Source organism: Chiloscyllium plagiosum, unplaced genomic scaffold, assembly GCF_037043375.1.
Source record: "Chiloscyllium plagiosum isolate Xiang-an unplaced genomic scaffold, Cpla_swu_hap1 HiC_scaffold_9, whole genome shotgun sequence".
In the NCBI taxonomy this organism is placed as follows: Eukaryota; Metazoa; Chordata; class Chondrichthyes; order Orectolobiformes; family Hemiscylliidae; genus Chiloscyllium; species Chiloscyllium plagiosum.
The window spans coordinates 20,643,682-20,664,220 of NW_028270147.1; the positions used below are offsets into that span (position 1 = coordinate 20,643,682).

General features: G+C 39.8%; 1 protein-coding gene across 3 annotated transcripts in view; it reads left to right on the forward strand.

Annotated features, from left to right (window-relative positions):
• The window catches only part of btbd8 (BTB domain containing 8), a 104,784-nt gene that overhangs the window by 60,963 nt on the left and 23,282 nt on the right, over positions 1–20,539 (forward strand). For all 3 annotated transcript variants that reach the window (XM_087990447.1, XM_043698782.2, XM_043698783.2), the window contains exons 11-15: positions 5,881–6,063; positions 8,743–8,880; positions 9,482–9,611; positions 18,452–18,513; positions 19,029–19,767. In XM_087990447.1, the coding sequence (XP_087846573.1) occupies positions 5,881–6,063; positions 8,743–8,880; positions 9,482–9,611; positions 18,452–18,513; positions 19,029–19,767 (1,252 nt within the window). The remainder of the gene's footprint in view (positions 1–5,880; positions 6,064–8,742; positions 8,881–9,481; positions 9,612–18,451; positions 18,514–19,028; positions 19,768–20,539) is intronic.

Genomic DNA, 20,539 nt, shown 5'->3' on the forward strand with positions numbered 1-20,539 from the left:
TTCCTGCCTCCAGAGTGTCCAATCCTTTAATAATCTTATGTCTCAATCAGATCCCCTCTCAGTCTTCTAAACTCCAGGGTATACAAGCCCAGTCGCTCCAGTCTGTCAGCGTAAGGTAGTCCTGCCATTCCGGGAATTGACCTCATGAACCTACGCTGCACTCCCTCAATAGCCAGAATGTCTTTCCTCAAATTTGGAGACCAAACCTGCACATAATACTCCAGGTGTGGTCTCACCAGGGCCCTGTACAGCTGTAGAAGAACCTCTTTGCTTCTATACTCAATCCCTCTTGTTATGAAGGCCAGCATGCTATTAGCCTTCACTACCTGTTGTACCTGCATGCTTACCTTCGTTGACTGGTGTACAAGAACACCCAGATCTCTTTGTACTGCCCCTTTACTAAATTGATTCCCTTTAGGTAGTAATCTGCCTTCCTGTTCTTGCCACCAAAGTGGATAACCATACATTTATCCACATTAAACTGCATCTGACCACTCTCCTAACCTGTCCAGGTCACCCTGTAATCTCCTAACATCCTCCTCACATATCACCCTGCCACCCAGCTTTGTATCATCAGCAAATTTGCCAATGTTATTACTAATACCATCTTCTATATCATTAATATATATTGTAAAAACTTTGCCACAGATGCTGTCAGACCTGCTCAGCTTTTCCAGCAATGTTTATTCAGCTTCTGCAGTTCTTTCAGTCTTTATTTAGTACAAAAGATAAGGCTCAAGTATTCACAGCAATCTTCAGCAAGAAGTGACCTGTGGATGATCCATCTCAATCTCTTCCAGTGGACCCCAGATCACAGATAACAGTCTTCAGCCAATTCAATTCACTCCATGTGATATTAAGAAACATTGGATACTGCAAAGGCATCGAGCCCTGACAACATTCCGGCAATGAGATTGAGAACTTGTGCTACAGATCTTGCAGCTCCCCTAACTACGCTCTTCCAGTATAGTTACAAGTCGAAAAATGTGGCGCTGGAAGAACACAGCAGGTCAGGCAGCATCTGAGAAGCAGGAGAATTGACGTTTCAGGCGTAAGCCCTTCATCGGGATGATGGGCTTATGCCCAAAATGTCGATTCTCCTGGTCCTCGAATGCTGCCTCACACGTTGTGTTCTTCCAGCGCCACAAGTTTTGACTCTGATCTCCAGCATCTGCAGTCCTCACTTTTTCCCAGTAGAGTTACAACACTGGCATCCACCCAACAATGTGGAAAATTGCTCATGTATGCCCTGTACACAAAAAGCAAGAGAAATCCAACCTGGCCAATTATTGCTCCATCAGACTACTCTTGACTGTCAATAAAATGATGGAAAGCTTCATCAACTGTGCTATCAAGCATCAACCACTTAGCAATAACCTGCTCCGTGATGCCCAGTTCGGGTTCTACTAGTCCACTCAGCTCCTGACTTCATTACAGCCAAACATGGAAAAAGAAACAGTTGAATTCCTGAGGTGAGAGTGACAGCCCTTGATATCAAGGCTGCATTTAATGAGTGTGGCATCAAGGAGCCCTAGGAAAACCGGAATCAGTGGGTATCGGGGGGAAAACTGTGGTTGAAGTCATATCTGGCACGTAGAAGGAAGGTTGTGGTTATTAGAGGTCAGTTATCTCATCTCCAGGACATCTCTACAGGAGTTCCTCAGGGTGGTTCCTCGGCCCAACCACCTTCAGATGCTTTGTAAATGATCTTCCATCGATCATGTAGTCAGAAATGGGATGTTTGTGCAATGTTCAGCACCATCTGCAGTTCTTCAGATCCTGAAGCAGTCCATGTTCAAATGCAACAAGATCTGGGCAGTATCTAGGCTTGGGCTGACAAGTGACAAGTAACATTCGCACCACATAAATTCCTGGCATAGCCATCTCCAATAATAAACAATCTAACCACCATCCCTTGACTTTCAGTGGCATTGCCACCACTGAGTTTCCCCACTATCAACATTCTGGGGATTACCATCGACTAGAAACTCAACTAGACTCACCATCAGAACACAGTAGCTACAAGCTAAAGCAATGGTCCTAAAACAAAGCCCTGGGCTTTTTGTGTACTTCACTTTTCTGCCTTGTAATCACTACTGTTTGCCTTCTACCTCTTACTTGATTTTGTGCCCAACTTGGATATTGAAAAATAGTATTTTATCAAATTACTTTGAAAAGACAAATACAAGTCTTCTGGACTATCTTTATTAACCCTTCCTGTTGCGTCCTGAAACAAAACGGAGTTGATATAATTTGTCTTTAACCTATTTGTGCTTGTATTTCTTGGTTAACTCGTGCCTTTGAGTGATGATTAATTTTGTCTTTGACAAGGCACACAAGTACGTTTTCCCACCATTGATGTTTGACACGCCTGGAGTTGACAGATTTAGCCCCCACCTTCAAAAATATGTAATATTTGCAAACTTCAATCTCCTGCCATGCTCCCATGAGTACAGGCTTGAAAGATTGTGGTTGGTGTTTTGTTTCCCTCAGCAAGCCAGAATGCACCCCATCAGGACTTTGTTATATTTTGAGTAACGCCAATTTATTTAACTTTTCTGTATATAGTATTTTTTGTTCTATCCAATAATGTAAACCACCAATAACTTAATTGTTAATTTTTAATTTGACGGATCAAATTATTCACTCAGTATCTTGGTCATATTTTCTACCTCTACAGTATGCTTTCCTTTTTGTTTCTGATCAACCTCTCATTCCTTTCAAATGAATCCTACTTCCTTTATATATTTGTCCTGGATTCTGCATTTGTTTTTATACTTTCCACAAACATTTTTCATACACTTTGCCCTCTGTGTCATTTTCAGCTTCTCCCTGCAAATTCTGTATCTGCCTGGTTTTTGACTTGCCTTCCTTTTCTGTAATTTTATTTTTATAACTATCCCTGTATTTAGGGAGTTCTAGGTTTGGGTGACCTACTTTTTTGCCACCTTATGGGAATGTGCTTGGTTTTAAATTGCTTTCAATTCCTTCTTAAAGGCCAGGCATTGCTTGTTTGCTCGTCTCCTGACCAGTCTGTCTTTGCAGTCCACATGTGCCAGCTTCATTTGTGTATTACCAAAATAGATTTCTATTTTAGTGAAATGTTTTCACTTTTTTCATAACAACTTAAATATAATAATAATATAATATCATAAACCAGATATTCTCCCACTGCAACGTGAGTTACCTTGCTTTACTCTCCAGAACTAAATCTGTTATGGCTTTGTTCCTTGTTGGGCTGTAATCATATGATTTAAGGAAATATGTTAGGAATTGGTGAGTTTTGAGAGGATTTGTAGCTCAGGTTGAGGTTCTGGATGTAGGTTTGCTCACTGAACCGGAAGGTTTGGTTTCAGACGTTTCGTCACCATAATAGGTAACATCAGTGAGCCTCCAGATGAAGCACTGGTGATATGGCCTGCTTTTTATTTGTGTTTCCTTGGGTTGGTGATGTCATTTCCTGTGATATCATTTCCTGTTGTTTTTCTCGGGGGTGGTAAATGGGATTGAAATCCATGTGTTTGTTGAGAGTTCTGATTGGAATGCCATGCTTCTAGGAATTCTCGCGCATGTCTCTGTTTGGCTTGTCCTAGGATGCATATGTTGTCCCAGTCCAAGTGATGTTCTTCCTCATCTGTATGTAAAGATACTCATGAGAGTGGGTCATGTCTTTTTGTGGCTAGTTGATGTTCATGTATCCTGGTGGCTGGTTTTCTGCCTGTTTGACCAGTGTAGTGTTTGTTACAGTCCTTGCAAGGTATTGTGTAAATGACATTGGTTTTGCTTGTTGTCTGTATAGGGTCTTTCAAGTTCATTAGCTGCAGTTTTAGTGTGTTGGTGGGTTTGTGGGCTACTGTGATGCCAAGGGGTCTGTGTAGTCTGGCAGTCATTTCCAAGATGTCTTTGATGTTGGGGGAGTGGCTAGGGCTTCTGGACATGTTTAGACTGTTTGTTGAGTACCCATTCTTTTTGAATGCAATGCATAGGTGATTTTCCTCTGCTCTGCATAGTTCCTCTGTGCTGCAACATGTGTGGTGGCTCATTAAAATGTTCTGATGCAGCTTCTTTTGTGGATGTTGGGATGATTGCTTTTGTAGTTCAGTATTTGGTCCGTATGTATTTTTTTTCCCAGTAGACGCTAGTTTGAAGTTCCCCATTGGCTGTTTGCTCTACTGCAACATCTAGGAATGGCAGTTTGTTGTTGTTTTCCTCCTCTTTAGTGAATTTTATGCCATTAAGGGTGTTATTGATTATCTTGAAGGTTGCCTCTAATTTGTTTAGTTTTGTGATGGCAAAGGTGTCATCCACGTAGCAGACCCAAAATTTTGGTTGGATGGTTGGCAGAGCTGTTTGTTCAAGTCTCTGCATTATTGCCTCTGCTAAGAACCCTGATATCAGAGATCCCCTGTGTTCCGTTGGTTTGTCTGTTGAAGGAAACCTTCAAGACCATCAATGCCCTTTACTGGCATAAAATTTACTAAAGTGGAGGAAAACAACAACAAACTGCCATTCCCAAAACAGCCAATGGGGAACTTCAAACCAGTGTCTACAGGAAAATAGTGCATATGAACCAAATACTGAACTACAGAAGCAATCATCTTAACACCCACAAACAATGCTGCACTAGAACATTATTTCAATGAGCCGCCACATACTGCAGCACAGAGGAACTACGCAGAGCAGAGGAAAATCACCTATTCAGTGTATTCAAAAAGAACAGGTACCCAATGAACACAGTCTGTCGATTTCTGAGCAACAAACCCAAACAAACAGACAAAACACGTCCAGAAACCGTAGCTACTCCCCCCACATCAAAGACATCTCAGAAATGACTCCCACACTACTTGGACCTCTTGGCATCACAGTAGCCCACAAACCCACCAACACACTAAAACAGCAGCAAATGAACTTGAAAGACCCCATACAGACAACAAGCAAAACTAATGTCATTTACGAAATACCGTGCAAGGACTATAACAAACACTACATTGGACAAACAGGCAGAAACCTAGCTACCAGAATATATGAACATCAACTAGCCACAAAAAGACGTGACCCACTCTCACTAGTATCCTTACATACATATGGGGAAGGACACCACTCTGACTGGGACAACACACTCATTCTAGGACAAGCCAAACAGACATGTGAGAATTCCTAGAAGCATAGCATTCCAACTGGAACTCTATCAACAAGCACATTGACCTGGATCCCATTTACTACCCCCTGAGAAAAAGAATAGGAAATGATGTCACCAACCCAAGGGAACCTAAACACAAATAAAAAGCAGGCCATACCACCAGTGCTTCATCCAGAGGCTTACTGATAATGTTAGCTAGTATGGTGGCGAAACCTCTGAAATTGAACCTTCCATCTCAGCGAGCAAACCTACATCCATGTTCGGAATTTTTTATCATTCTTGCCCTTTTTAAAAAAAAAAAAATATCTAGTCCTTTTTAGGGTTATTAAAGTTGTTATTTGCCAGTGTATTTCCTCCTCTATCTCCTTTTATTTGGAGATTGAAAGTAAACACTCAGCAATGTACATTTTTTAAAAATTCCTTAACTCTAACCAACTAGACTTTGGTCTTTGACCCCTCTCTCATATCATCTTTGTAGCTCTGCAGTCGTTACCCATACGTTGTCATCCTTGTTAGATAAGCAGTGTCTAATTGAGAGAATCTATGTTGAGTTACAATATCACTGTTATATTAGTTTCCATTCATGCTGACCGTTTGTGGCAATCTTTTAAAAAATATAACCAGATCTATGAAATACAAATTAAATAGAAAAGGTTAAGTGTGAGTTTATTTTAAAAATAGTGTTGACCACATTGGCCAGCAGTACACATAGATGATTGATGTATGCATTTGACCCTCAGAATGTAGATAATGTGGTTTCAGTGCTGATGGACAGTGATCGTCTACTGTGGAGCCTTCCTGAGGTGAAATGGGCGGAGCAAGCAATTGCTTTGACCAAAGAACTGCAAGACGAATGCATCAAGTTTATTGTGCCACGCTTCCTTGAGACAGTCCAAAGTAAAAGCCTCCTCCACCTATTAAAAGTAAGATTCACTTTTCATATCTATTCAGCAGTACTTTGTGAAGGTTCTCATCATTCGTCAGAGTCCGATTTGAAATAAAGAAGTGGCTTCTCTAGCTCATTGCGTGTTAAAGTTAAGAAATTTATGATTGAGAAACTAATGCAAGGTTTTCTTTAATGTAGTGACTGATGTGGGGGAGGCCATCAACATTGTAGTTAGGTCACTGGGCTAGTAAACCGGGCTAATTCAGTTAATAAATCTGGGATATAATATTAGTCTATGATAGTGACAATGGTAATGTGCACAATATTCCAGGTGCGGCCTCACCAGTGCCATGTATAACTGCAGCAAGAGCAAGACATCCTTGTTCTTGTACTCAAATCCAGCAGTGCTAACCACTGAGCCACCCTGCCAATTCTTGGGAGAGAGAGTTGGAAATGTACTTCACGTTTTTTGTAACAGAATGATCATTACAGGGTATTGTGAAAGGATGAAAGCATTAGGAAACGTGCATTATTTAGCAGAGAGTATGATAGTGCAATCTGTTCCAACAATCTTGTTGCCCAAGTGCCTTAGCTGCCACCTCCATCCCCTTATTTGTCAAGTCTGCCAATTTTGCAAATAGAGATGAGGTTCTCATTCAATATCTGATCACCTATATTTTAATTTGCACCCAGTCCCATTTGCCCTTATCCTTAATGTTCTGTGGCTGCTAGTTAAGCACCGTTTTTTTAAAAAAAATGTTTCTCATGGCTTACACTCTAAGCCTTCAAGGAAAGCCCCTCTCATCCAATTCTGGTCTCTTGCTCATCTTCTATTTAAATTTGTTCAAATGTTGGTCATTTTGCCTTTAACTTCCAAAACGCTGGCTTGAACACCATGATTTCCATAGTAAACTTCTCCACCTCTCTCTTTTCCCCTCCACTTAAGATAGTCTTTTAAAATCTCTTTTGATCAAGCATTTGATTAGTTTGTCTTTCTTTGAGTCAGCCTTTGTGGCTGGTGTCCAATTTTGTTGAGTATGCTCCTAAGAAGCACTGTGGAAAGTTTTACTGTGTTAAATGATGGAGCGAATGATCTACTTTTGTTCTATTTTCTATGTTTTATGTTTCTGTTAGACAATATAGAAACATGTCTGTAATGATATCATGGCAAAGTGGTCAGACTTGCCTCATTTGTGGTCTGTTCTCTCAGATCTGAGATGGACAAGCTTCTGCTGTAGTTCTTCTGAAGCAAGCAGTCAATTTCATTAGCATGGCGATTAATTTTGCTGCCAGAAGTCTGAGGCAGGCTTTGGAATGCTGCCTATCCTTTACAATTGCCCTGTTCCCATTTTATTTGACGTTGAATGTTATGTTGAACACAATAGTGATGCATACAGTGATTAAAAATACAGGAAAATGCTTTGGTTTTGATTTACAGCTCAGATTCTGCTTTCAAAAATCTGATTGACATCAGACATCTACCTTCCTGACAGCCAGACCTGATCTCCCTCACTGGCATAGTGCGAAATGTTTGCATGTGCATGTTTTGGCAGCTAACAGATGGATACAGGACTCATGCAGACAAACTGCTCAACTTACTGCAGCAACTGTTTTACCTTGTATTTCACATTGGTATGAATGTAATGAAAATACAAGTACAGTCATACTCCAGTATTGTGTTCTGTTGCTTGGAAAAGAATGAGAAATGCAGAGAGAACACCCTTTTAAAGACCAAAAAGGGAAGCCAACAAGAGGTTCTTAATCATGTTTATAAAACAATTAATGATGCAGAATACATAAAGTTCAATATTATGTAGGATGGAAGGATGTGCTTTTGCAGCCAAGATCCCTGATGTAAGGAGTTGTTAATCTTTACTACTTCAAGATGCTAAGGCAATGAACAAAAACCAAGCATTTCCCCAGAAAAATGTGAAGTGCACAAGTGTCTAGCTAGTGCTGCAAATGTGTTGGTAGCAGATTTGGGAGCAGGTCATCTCTTTACATATTGATCAGGCAAGGTACAGAAAGGAAGGAAGAGGAAGAAAAAATAATTGAAACATTTTCTCACTCTTGTGCAACATTCAAGGTTTTCCTTCTTCCACCAAAAATACAAATGACTGAGGCTGCTAAAAATAAATCCTGCTTAGTTTCAGATGTCATGGCTCAAAAGCTTGCCTATTTGAACTGCAACTGCCTTTGATTTATTATTCAACTGTAATTCCATGACTTTGGGAGTGTTTTAATAATTGGAACTAAATTTAATGCAGTCCTTTCTGCTTGCATATGTAAATTAATGCAAGAGGTCTGGACCTAGTTTAACCTCCTTGTGCGGAATTGCTTGGTCTGAATGATGGATATTTGTATTAAATGATAAGAATGTGAAGTAGCTGATCTATTTTGAGACTCATCTGTTGCATTGGCACATACCATGGTATCTGTCATATATGCCAGGCTACAAATGCAGCTGTCTTGGAAAACAGGTTGCCTTTGTTTCAAGAACCCTTTGGGGCTAAGTGCACTGGAAATGGAATAAATGAGAGCACCTGCTAAATGTGCTCACTAATCCTCAAGTAATAAATAGGCTGAATATTTGGAGTCTACAAATTCATTTCTTAAGCTATTGGATTTTTTTTGTAAATTAAACTTTTTTCATGAATATGGGAATAAATTAAAGGTGGCCTCCATTTATTTTCGAAAATGCCAATCGATTTTCCAGGCGCAGAGAATGAGCAGAAGACCATATCTGGTGGAAAAGGTTTTTGCAGCTATTGAACAAAACATAACAGTGACAGACGGTTGTTTGCAATTTATAGCCGTGGACCTGCTGAGGAGCCAGGTGTCTTACAAAGAGGTGGTAAGTATTTAGTCATATAAGCATCTCGCCTGGAGTCTGTAGGACAAGAGGGTTCTGAATTGTTTATCTTAATATTTGGCAAGCGTCAGCTACAAACACCCACTTCCCATAAGATATTTGCTTCCCGCATATCATTCTTTGTCTATACTAGTCAATTTTTAAGTTTGAATCTGCTTGACGTACACGCATACTACTTTTCAGTTTTGTTTCTTGCGCAATATCTCCTCAGAAGAGCGGTAAGATGAATTACCTAAGGCAGTGGCTCCCATGCAGGTATTTTCCTGTTAGTGACCTAAAACGATCACTGCACATGTCTCCAAAGACGTTGAGCGTGTGGCACCGGGGAATCGTTGTGTGTTGATGGTTAGATTACTAAGAGATGCCGTCTGCATCGCCGAAAGGGCCAGTGCCCCTCAAATGGTCAAACTGGGGTTTACTTAAAACATCCGAGCAGACCAACCGATAGCCCAGGCGGAGTAAGTGACAATCCCTGGCTCGCTGGGGAGGGAGCAGTGAGTGACTGAGCAGGTTCCGAATGCAATAACGATTTGGTTTCTATGGTGATGTGCTTTACCAGCTCCTGATTCGTTCTCTTGCACAGGGTTTTGTGAGTGAGATCTCGGCCCTCTTTGACAAGCTCTGGATCTTTCTGGTTCAGTCTTTTTACGCGGTCCGCCACACGGAAGGCTGGAAGCTGATGAAACCTCAAGACCAAGAGCAAATCCAGGCAGGTCGGTAATGCTGGCTAACTAGGGGGTGGGGAGGGAGACTGAAAGAAAGCGGAACACTCCGTTTGGAGCTTCGTGTCGCCGACAAAAAAAAACAACGGGTTTTGCTAACAATCTGCGCGGGGTTTGTCTTTGTTCTTCACACCCCCCCCCCCCCCCCATGCAACTGTAAGTGCGGGTTGTCTGTGCGCTGATTTATCTTGCTACATTTTGCAACCTTCCAACCAGCAACGAGGAACAGCAGCAGCAGCACGGGCAATTCACAAGGAGCTGACCAGTTTCCTCAAGACCAGGTTGCCGTACTGATTTTTAAACATCAGTAATCATTTTCAGCTTTCAGAATTCTGCAAGGGAATGTGGGAGAACGGATAGTGGGGTGCTGTCGGACTGAAATGTAGCTGGAACCTTCTGTTTCTTGATCTAATCTTTTAAAATTATACTTTTAGTTTTTTTTTTGTATTCAGTTTCACTGGAGCATTCGTAACTAATTTCCTGCATTTTTAAAAATCATTCTATTACGGAAAGGCTAAGCGGACCTTGGGCAGGTGATGGTTCGCATCCATGACCTCGTCCTGTCAGATTGGCGATTCTTGATTTATTTCGCAGACCGCTGTTATCAAGTTGCAGGCGCCATCAGAATCCAGATGGTTATTTAACAATTCTGAGATGTCTTGCTCCGATTGATGCCGGCACATGTAGGATGAGGGTTTTTAATCATTGTTGCGAAATCTGTTTACGCAATCGTAAATTAAACTCGCTTTTTTTTGTGGGCGTAACATTTGGAAGCAAGTGTAGCCTGAGATTCTAACACAATATCCCACCTTTTTAGCCGAATTTTTAACAATCCAGATTAAGTGTCCTTGAACTGGGAGACTTGCTGGGCCATTTTTAGAGGGCATTTAAGAGTCAACCACATTGCTGTGGGTCTGGAGTCGTATCTAGGCCAGCGGTCAGGGCATTTAACTAGATTTGTGGTCCCCATTATTGAGATTTTATATATATGTTTATCAATTTTAACTTCCATCAGCTCTCGCGCCCTTAAAGCATTGATAAAGGCAGTGGATAATTACAGCAGTGACTTTGCTATGTTGCCGTCTCTCTGTCCTTATCTGGTCCACATGTGACTCCAGACCCACAGCACTGTGGCTGCTCTTAGGGGGTTCCAATAAATACTGGCCAGTCCAGTGACACCCTCAGCCCATGAATAAATTTTAAAAAGCCTACAGCTCAGCGAGCAAACCTACACCCTAAAGCCCTTTCAGCAGTTTAGCTGCAATCAAGATAAAGCCAAGTTTACACACGTTCCCATCTGATTCTTATTGTTAAAAAATCTGCCTTTATCAGGTGTCAGCTTGGAGTACATTCACATCTTTTCTAATGCAGCATCCGAAACAGCATTAAGGTTTTGAGTTAGAAGTGTCACTGAATTCAATGTTAACTGTTTCTTTGTCCACAATTTCTATCAGACACTTGAGTTGCTCCAACAATTTCTGTTTTTGTTTGTGGTTTAATTTTCTGTTTTAATGATTGTGATTATTACAGACCAGGAACGGCTAATATTGTCAATCACCTTGCTCTCATGAATCAATCACAGTACCCTCAAATGTTTCTGCTGTTTAAGTGCAGAGACCTTCTTGTGGCCAGCATGGAAGTGGAGAAAGAATTTAGAACGGTTATGTTTCAACTAATCCAATAAGATGGTTGAAGAATAAGTAGCATTTTTGGACTTAATACTGATGGATATGTGTAGACAAATATAACATCTCCTGCTTTGTATTCAATTTGAGAGCACCGATGTCTTTTTTTTTTCAAGCATGACAACACTCATTTTTGAATGCTTTAACACTGACTGCAGTTTCTCCTGCAGGTAAGGATATCCAGTGACCTGCTGCTTCCATCAATCAATCTATTACTGTGTGGTGCATATGAGTTGCCTCTGACCCCCCCCCCCCCCCCCATTGCTGCCTCACCACTGTTAAAAGGAATATGGTGAAATGGAAGCGATGAATATATGGAAATTCTTGTACTCTAGCATGTTTTACCACTATCCAAAAAGCCAATCGATCAATTCTGATTTTAAAGCACCCATTTATAATTCCTGGGAGAAGCACATTGTGAAATAATTAATGGACCATTATTTAGAAGCAGCACAAATTATCACTGAAAATCAAATTTGACACTAATTATCAATGTGAGGATTATAATTGAGGATAATTTTCCAGTGTAGAAAATGTGGAATTGGCCACTTTTTTTGTCAGTGTGTCTTTATTCACTGAAGCATTAACAAAAGTGCTGGCATTAATTTGAAGAAAATCACAGGGTAAGTGTTTTTAAAATTTTAAAATAGGGTTGCAGCTCATTTATTAAATCCTTTTGAATGTCTAATTAATGTATGGCACCTTGTTTTATAAGGAAATTGCATGTCATAATGTACTTGTCATGAACTGGAATGCATTAACAACTAAGGCAGGCTACAAGTCCACAGAACAGTTTAGTTCAGATTACTTCAGATACCATAAAATCTTGAATGGTTTTCAGTTTTTGATTCCAAAATGATATGGCCAGCTTGAAGACAAATCAGAAGTATAGTATTTTAATTTAAATTTATGTTCAAACTGAACAACTCAAAGAAACACATTACTTCTGGAATGCAGTAACTGTTGTATTTACTTGTTTGTTCTCCCCAACAATGTTGGCATCCATATTTCCCCCTTTTTTTTCCTTTTGCTTTTCCCTGTTGTGCAGTATTATTCTACATGGCCGTATTGGAATTGTGGAAGGAATGATTTTAAGAAAGGCTAGTATTAAAGATACATAGAGCTACATATTGGATGTAGGTTTGCTCGCTGAGCTGCAAGGTTCGTTTTCAGACATTTTGTCACCATACTAGGTAACATCTTCAGTGATCCTCTGGATGAAGCACTGGTAGTGTAGCCCATTTTCTATTTGTGTTTGAGTTTTCTTGAGTTGGTGATGTAATTTCCTGTGGTGACGCCATTTCCTATGGTGATATCATTTTGTTTTGTTTTTTTTTTCAGAGGTGGTAAAATGGTTTCCAAATCAATGTGTGTGTTGATAGGCATTCTAGGCATTCTTGTCCGTATCTCTGTAACAGAGACATGCACAAGGATTCCTAGAAGCATGGCATTCCAACTGGAACTCTATCAACACACACATTGATTTGGAAACCATTTTACCACCTCTGGAAAAAAAAACAACAAAAAAAATGATATCACCATAGGAAATGGCGTCACCACAGGAAATTACATCACCAACTCAAGGAAACTCAAACACCCAAATCGAAAATGGGCTACACTACCAGTGCTTCATCCAGAGGATCACTGAAGATGTTACCTAGTATGGTGACAAAATGTCTGAAAACTAATCTTGCAGCTCAGCGAGCAAACCTACATCCAGAACCTCAATCTGAGTTACAAATCTTAAAACTCGTGAAGTCCTATGTATGTTTTACCAATTGCACGGTTATAGTAACCGTTGAGTAATAGTTTTTCATTGTTTGGCTTAAGGACATTTATGAAACACCGAGAGAAGTAGAGTTATTCTTACAATAAGAAGTTGATCAGTAATTTTATGTTCAAAATAATTAGAGCTCATAAACTAAATAATGGGAAACGGTTTTCACTGGTAGTACATGGTTTCTAGGATAATTGATGAAAGAACCCAGTGTTCAAGAGGGAAGTGAGAATGCTTTTAATGCAGTGAGTTGTAATCCAGAATGTGTTCCTTTGAAAGTTGAAGCCTGATTTATAGGAACTTTAAGGCAATTGGGTATATCATTTAAAAGGAAAGAAAATAGAAGACCAGTTAGAGCACAGAAAGGGGCCATTCAATGCATTGTCCTGTGCTGGTTGAATAAACTAGTCAGACGTTCACGTCCCACTTTGCAGCATCTGGGCAACACCTTGCAGGTTTCAGTACTTTAGGTACAGATCCAGGCTTTTTTTAAAAATGAATTGAGGGTATCTGCTTCAACCACTAACTGGACATGAAACTCCAGAGACCCACTACCTTTTGCATTAAAGCATCTTCCCTCTTTTGCTGTCTAATCCTTCTATCGATTAGCTTAAATCTGTGTGCTCTGGTAATTGCTGCCTGTGATGAGGAAACAGGCCATCCCTATCTAAGCCCCTCATTATTTTGTACAACTCGGTTAAGTCACCTCCGCTTCCTCTGTACCAAGGAAAGCAACTATATGGCCTATTCAATCATTCTTATAATTTTCAAGCCCCCAGTGAGATTCTTGTAAAACTCTTCTGTACACACTCTCTAGAACTGTTGTAATTCCTGTAATATAATAACCCGAACCATACACAGAATTCCAGCTGTGATCTAATTAATGTCTTACGTAGTTCAAGAATTACATCCATGCTTCTGCGTTCAATACCTTGCCCAATGAAGGAAAGCATCCTATCTGCCTTTTTTGCCAGCATATCCACCTATACTGCCACGTCAAGGAACTCTGGACATTTCCACTTTTGTTCCTTTCAGTATCTTCTGGTCTGATTTATATTCCCTTCTTTTACCTAGAAGTTGTGAAGGGAACAAAAAAACAAACTTTGTCCGAACTTTGTCTCCATTATTTCTTTTTATAATTTCCATAATTAAAATTGTACTGAATTATGGCAACTTGCACACATCTCTCTCTATATTTCATAAATGCATGTAACAATAAATCGCTATTCTATTCTATTTCTTTGTTTACTCTCTCCAAATTCGGAACCTTGCATTGTCTAGATTGACTTTCATAAATTTGCCACATTCCCAGTAACAGGTAATCCTATCTAATATTGATTGCAGAAATTTATCCACCACCTTAGTCAGACTGACCAATCTTTAATGAATTTACTTATCCTTTGTACCCTTCTTGATTAATGATACAGATCTATGAGTAAAGAGAGGGACATTGGACTGATAGCTCTTTAAAAGAGCTAGCACAGAGATGAATGGCTGCCTTTTGTGCTAGAAAGATTCTACCAAACACTGATCTTAATATTGAGGAAGGCCCTGACAGGCTTGCAGTGACCAAACTCTACCTGGCATTGAAAATTTAATTAAGCATTGAATTTATATGCTGATTTTTTAATCATCATAATTGAGAGAAAAGTAAATGATTTAATGGTCCCCAACATTAGATACAAAATATTTTCTGAATTTTTTTTTTAGTTGTGACATTGGAAATAAAGATGGGCAGATAAGGATCATGTAGCATAGTATACCTTGACTCCCAAAAAGCTTACTGATAAAGATACAACCACTTTAATATTTTAAAATTTAATACAAAGATTGGGTCAAGTAGTCTTGGGCCCCCTATAATGAAAGGCACATTATGAATTGATCACAAACTTGTTCACGTAAAGACTAATCATATGTAACTGGCCCCTGTAAAGAGTATTAAGGACTACAACTCTAGAATCATTAATGTGTTAGTTGGTTACCGCTTTGACATCAAGGTCTTTCTGGCTGCCTGAACTAATATGGCCTCCTTCAAATGATTGTTATTTAAACTACAGTTGCATTTCTTTAAAAATTAGTAATTCACTTAAGGGGAGAAAACTAATGGAAGTAAAATGGCTAGACTGTGCTGAAGGAAGTATTACCGCAACATTTCCTAGTATCTTGAACTAATCTTCTCCACAACCTAGATTCAGGCAGTATGAAACTAAATAAAATACTGAGAATGGTGAAGTCAAACAGAAGATGCAGTGTTCTGTAAAGAGAGTGAAATTCAACTGAATACTTTGCTGCTTTCTCCATTTATGCTCCCACACCTGATCAGTCTTTTCAGCATTTTGTTCTTATCACTGATAATACTAACCTGTTTGAGCTTGAGGAAAAGAAAACATGAAAAGTACTGCATATTTAAGTGGAATGCGCATTGCCAGAGGAGTGTTACAAGAACTAGGAAATCTGGGTTATTGTCAGATTAGTTGTAACCAAGGTCTTGGATGTGATGCTGAATTTGTGTAGTTTTGTTTTGAGTTGCTACTGGAGTATGTTACTTTTTACTGCCACATAACAGGCCCTCCAGTCGTCAAGGTAATGCAGAACAATGAGGTTGATCTCCAGTATTAGCGATTTGTGGAATTTACAATACAATCTTGAAAGTAAATGAGTAAACAGAAACCATACTTTCAGGAATATCCGAGTAGGAAGCACTGCTACAAACAAGATTCTGAGGTTGGTATTGCATTACACAAAGTTGGGGGGGGGGGGGGTCAACTTATGGAATGGGTGATCCCAGAAAAGGGGAAGAGGAGAGTTAGTCATTGAGATGTGCAGCACGGGAAGTCACCCTTTAGTCCAACTCGTCCATGCCTAATCTAGTCTCATTGCCAGCACTTGGCCCATATCCCTCTAAACCCTTCCTATTCACATACCCATCCAGTTGCTTTTTAAATGCTGTAATTGTACCAGCCTCCTCCACTTCCTCTGGCAGCTCATTCGATACATGCACCATTCCATACATGTAGTGTACAAAATCCCATGCAAGGACTGTACAAAACACTATATAGGACAAACAGGAAGACAGCTAACGACCCGCATCCACGAACATCAACTAGCCACGAAACGACACGACCAGCTATCCCTAATAGCCACACACGCAGACGACAAGCAACATGAATTTGACTGGGACAACACTACCATTATAGGGCAAGCCAAACAAAGAACAGCCAAGGAATTCCTAGAAGCATGGCACTCATCCACAAACTCCATCAACAAACACATCGACCTGGACCCAATATACCGGCCACTCCGGCGGACAGCTGAAACTGACAACCGGAAGGGGCAGGGACAGGCCACTATAAATGCCGGAGGAAACACCACAGAAGCGCTTCACAGGAGGCTCCCAAGCACTGAGGATGTCACCTAGACAGAGGACGAAATGCATGCTATAAAATATTGACAATTTAACTCATGTTTTTAAATAAAATCAAATACTATTAACAATCAGCAGTAACTCTGCTGTATTATATGTGCCATCATAGTTTTACCATTGACTTTAATCCAATTGTATTAAAGGCAGGCGACAGCATGTTCCTGATCAGTATGTCTTTAAGAATCCTGTCTCCCTTTGAAAATTTAACTTAAATAATTTTGTACATGGTGTTTACTTGGCACAAACCCACTTTGTCCAACTTAGCAAATTAAGGAAATTCTTCAGATGAATCCAGTAAATCATTTCATCAGTTTCTCTTGTGCTCTGTATTTGTTTTCAGTGGTTAAAAGGTTAACCAACTGTATCCATTTAGTACTTCCTTTGCATCCAACTTTGCTATCAATTGCACATCCCATCCTAACGGTTAACCATATTATTGCCAAAGAACTCATCTGTTGTCTCTAACATTGTTACAATGATTTCCATAAATGTGTAGCGGGGAAGGACTCAATTATCCAGTTCAACTATCCTATTGAAGATTAGTACTTTCCTTGTTTTTTAATTAAACTCATTGATAAGTGGGCCTGCATGTTTTGGGTGGAGAACTTGCAATTCCACAACTGCAGCTTTGAAGATTGAAAAATTAAGCTCCTTGACAGTATTTTTATACAAAAGTAAATAAATGGACTTGATCCTTATGCTCCCTCCAACAACCTTAGCCATCGTAGAAAGGAGCATAGGACTTGCTCAATGGTAAAATACCTAAGTTCTCTTGAAAATTCTGTTCGATGTGTGATAAAGCGTTAATGGAACTGTTGATTAATTATAGCAATTAATCTTGTTCAATTAGTTTACAACAGATTTAGCTAGATACAATTTTTTATTAATTGTTCATGTGATGTGGGCATTGCTGGCTAGGCCAGCATTTATTGCCCAGAGGGCAGTTAAGAGTCAGTCACTTGGCTGTGGGTCTGGAGTTACATGTGGGTCAGACCAGGTGATGGCGGTTTGCTTCTCTGAAGGATATTCATGATCTGGGTGGGTTTTTCTGATAATTGGCAACAATTTCATGGTCATCATTAGATTCTTAATTCCAGATTTTTATTGAATTCAAACTTCATCTGCCATGGTGGAATTTGAACCCAGATTCCCTGGAACATTATCTGTGTCGCTGGACTAATATTCTGGTGATAATATCAATGCCACCACAAGGAAAGCCAAAGGGTGGAGCACTTTGTAGACAAATCCAAAGTTAACTGTTGCTCCCAAACATACTGTACTTATCATACATCATGGCTATAAATAAGATATGGATGATATATATAGTATACAAAATGTCATTTTTACTTTGAGTCTTCTGTTCCTGAAATCTATGGCTGATTACCCACTGCCTTCTCAACAATGTTGGCAAACTGATCCAGATTGAAAGCCTCCTGAGGATATACATGTTAGAGTATGCATGTTAGGATCTATCATGTTGTTAGATGTATATTGTTCCCTAATCTCCTTAGAAAGAGATTTCCAGCTGTGTCAACAGTCAAAAGCACATACTGTTCTTCACCCTCTCCCCCTCTTGGCAGTACAAGCATCAAGTCATTTGTAAATATTTCCTGTGTATCCAGAACATTTTTCTCTCGAGTAAAAGCATCCAGTTGGAAATGTTTTGTATATTTACTTAACCTTTTCACTGATGCTTTCAACCATCTGTCAAAGTACTTGTATCAAATCTTAAAGTCTGCATTTTCTGTCCCACTGCCAATCTAGTATACATATGAGAATAAAGATACTGGATCTTTTAAGTTCCAGAAAGGTGTGGACGTGTACTGTTGCACTCAGTTTTGTTCTGTTTCTACTTAAAATGGTTTTGCAACAAAAGAGTGAGTTTTGTTTGATAACGACAATGCCAGAATTGGGCATAGTTAATTAATTCGTATTGTGTTTTCAGCTGCTCTTGACAAAGGTGATGATAGAAAGCTCAGCAAAAGACCAACTTTGACGAGCTCACAGGTATGATGTCTGCTTAATATAACTTGTCAGTAAAGCTGCATTTTTGGATTGTTTGAATGTACAATTTCTAAGCTTTTTGTAAGCATTTCTATCATGTACATTTGTAATTAAAAATATGAAGGATTCATTAGAATTATAGACATAATTCCAAATGTGTATGCTCACGTTATGAAAATGTGCTGTTCTGGAAAAATTTAGATTTAGGGTGAGAGGGGAAAGATATATAAGAGACCTAAGGGGCAACTTTTTCACGCAGTAAGGAATGAGTGGATAGAGGAAGTGGTGGAGGCTAGTATAATTGCAACATTTAAAAGGCATCTGGATGGGTATATGAATAGGAAAGGTTTGGAGGGATATGGGCCTGGTGCTGGCAGGTGGGACTAGATTGGGTTGGGATATCTAGTCGGCATGGACGGGTTGGACAGAAGGGTCTGTTTCCGTGCTGTACAACGCTGACTCTAGATAGCCTAACACTTTTAAGGTAACCTATACTTTAACCTTGCATCTCTTCACAGCAAAAGAAACGTCCTCTGCTTGACCTTTCTCCGTTTGATGTGGTGGAGCAAGGGTATAGAAAGGGAAAGGTGCTGTCAACAAATACAGTTATACCTAATAGTCAATTGACTGCTGCTTCAAAAATGAAGTCTGACAGTTCAGTGCATGCAGCAAATGCACAACTGTCTGCTGGTGCTTTGAGGAAAAGTGAAGCAAAAGGAAAGGACATGAGAAAAACAAATGATAAAACTCCAAAAAATGGGAAAACCAATGAAAAAGGTACCTCTACAAAGATGAATGCTCCTGCAAAAGCTAGACTGGAAACTAAGGCGAAAGCTGAGAGCACTGTCAGCAAAGTGAAAGTGTGTGCTGACACTCTGGTATGTCAGACAGGTTCTACAGTGAGCAACAAAGACATCATCGGACAGGACGGCAAAGCAAGTACAGGTGCACGACCCAAAATATCTCTCAGCTCTTCCAGTACTCAAGCAAAACAAGGGAAATCATCAAAGAAAATCATTCAATCTCACACAGAATTGTCACAGACAGAGAAAAATAGGAACAAGCGTCACTCTGACAATCCCGAACTTCCAAGCAAGGATGGTGCTGTAGGCGCAAGTGGATACGTTGGTGGACTACAAGAGGGGAATGAGATGGACGAAATAAACTATCATGATAGGAAAATGGCATTTGTCAATAGTCCTACTGAAACTACAGCACAGGAGCCTGCAAAGAGCTCAGTTGGCCAGAAGTCAACAGGTTTGTTCCTTGTACAATATTAGAATTTCATCTGGTGTGAATTGTACCTTAGCTGCTGTTTATTGGCTCCATTCACTGAAAAGTACTCAACTGGGGTATGCCTCATCCACTGTTTCGCTTTTATTTATTATTTCCTCCTGCACCCTCATCCACCATCCCATTACCAAGTCTTTCACTCCAGTTACTTCAAGAGTGCTGTGTCAAAATATGAGAGCTGGAGTATTACTTTTTTTTTTTTAAATTCATTCATGGGATGTGGGTATTGCTGGCTAGACCAGCATTTATCGCACAACCATAACTGCCTAGAGAGAAGTTAAGAGTCAACCACGTTGCTGTGGTCTGGAGTCATATTTGGGGCAGACCAGATAAGGATGGCAGATTTCCTTCCCTTAAAGACATTAGGGAACCAGATGGGTTTTTCTGACAATCAGCAACAGATTCACAGGCATCATTAGACTCTTAATTACAGATTTTTATTGAATTCAAATTCCACCATCTCTGCATGGCAGGATTCAATCTCCAGTCTCTGGATTAACAGTCCAGTAATAATGTCACTCGGCCATCACCTCTCCTTTAACTACAGTCCTCATTGTAAAACAAAACAAAACCAAGGATACTATTTCTTTCTAAATCCTTTCGTCAGAAATAAAAGTACTAAACAATGTTGCGATTAGAAATCTGTGCAGCACATCAGGATATAAGTTGTCAGGTTCACCAGTGAGATTCTCTTCCTACAAATGCCACAGTTCTCCATCTGCTTTTGTAAAAATGC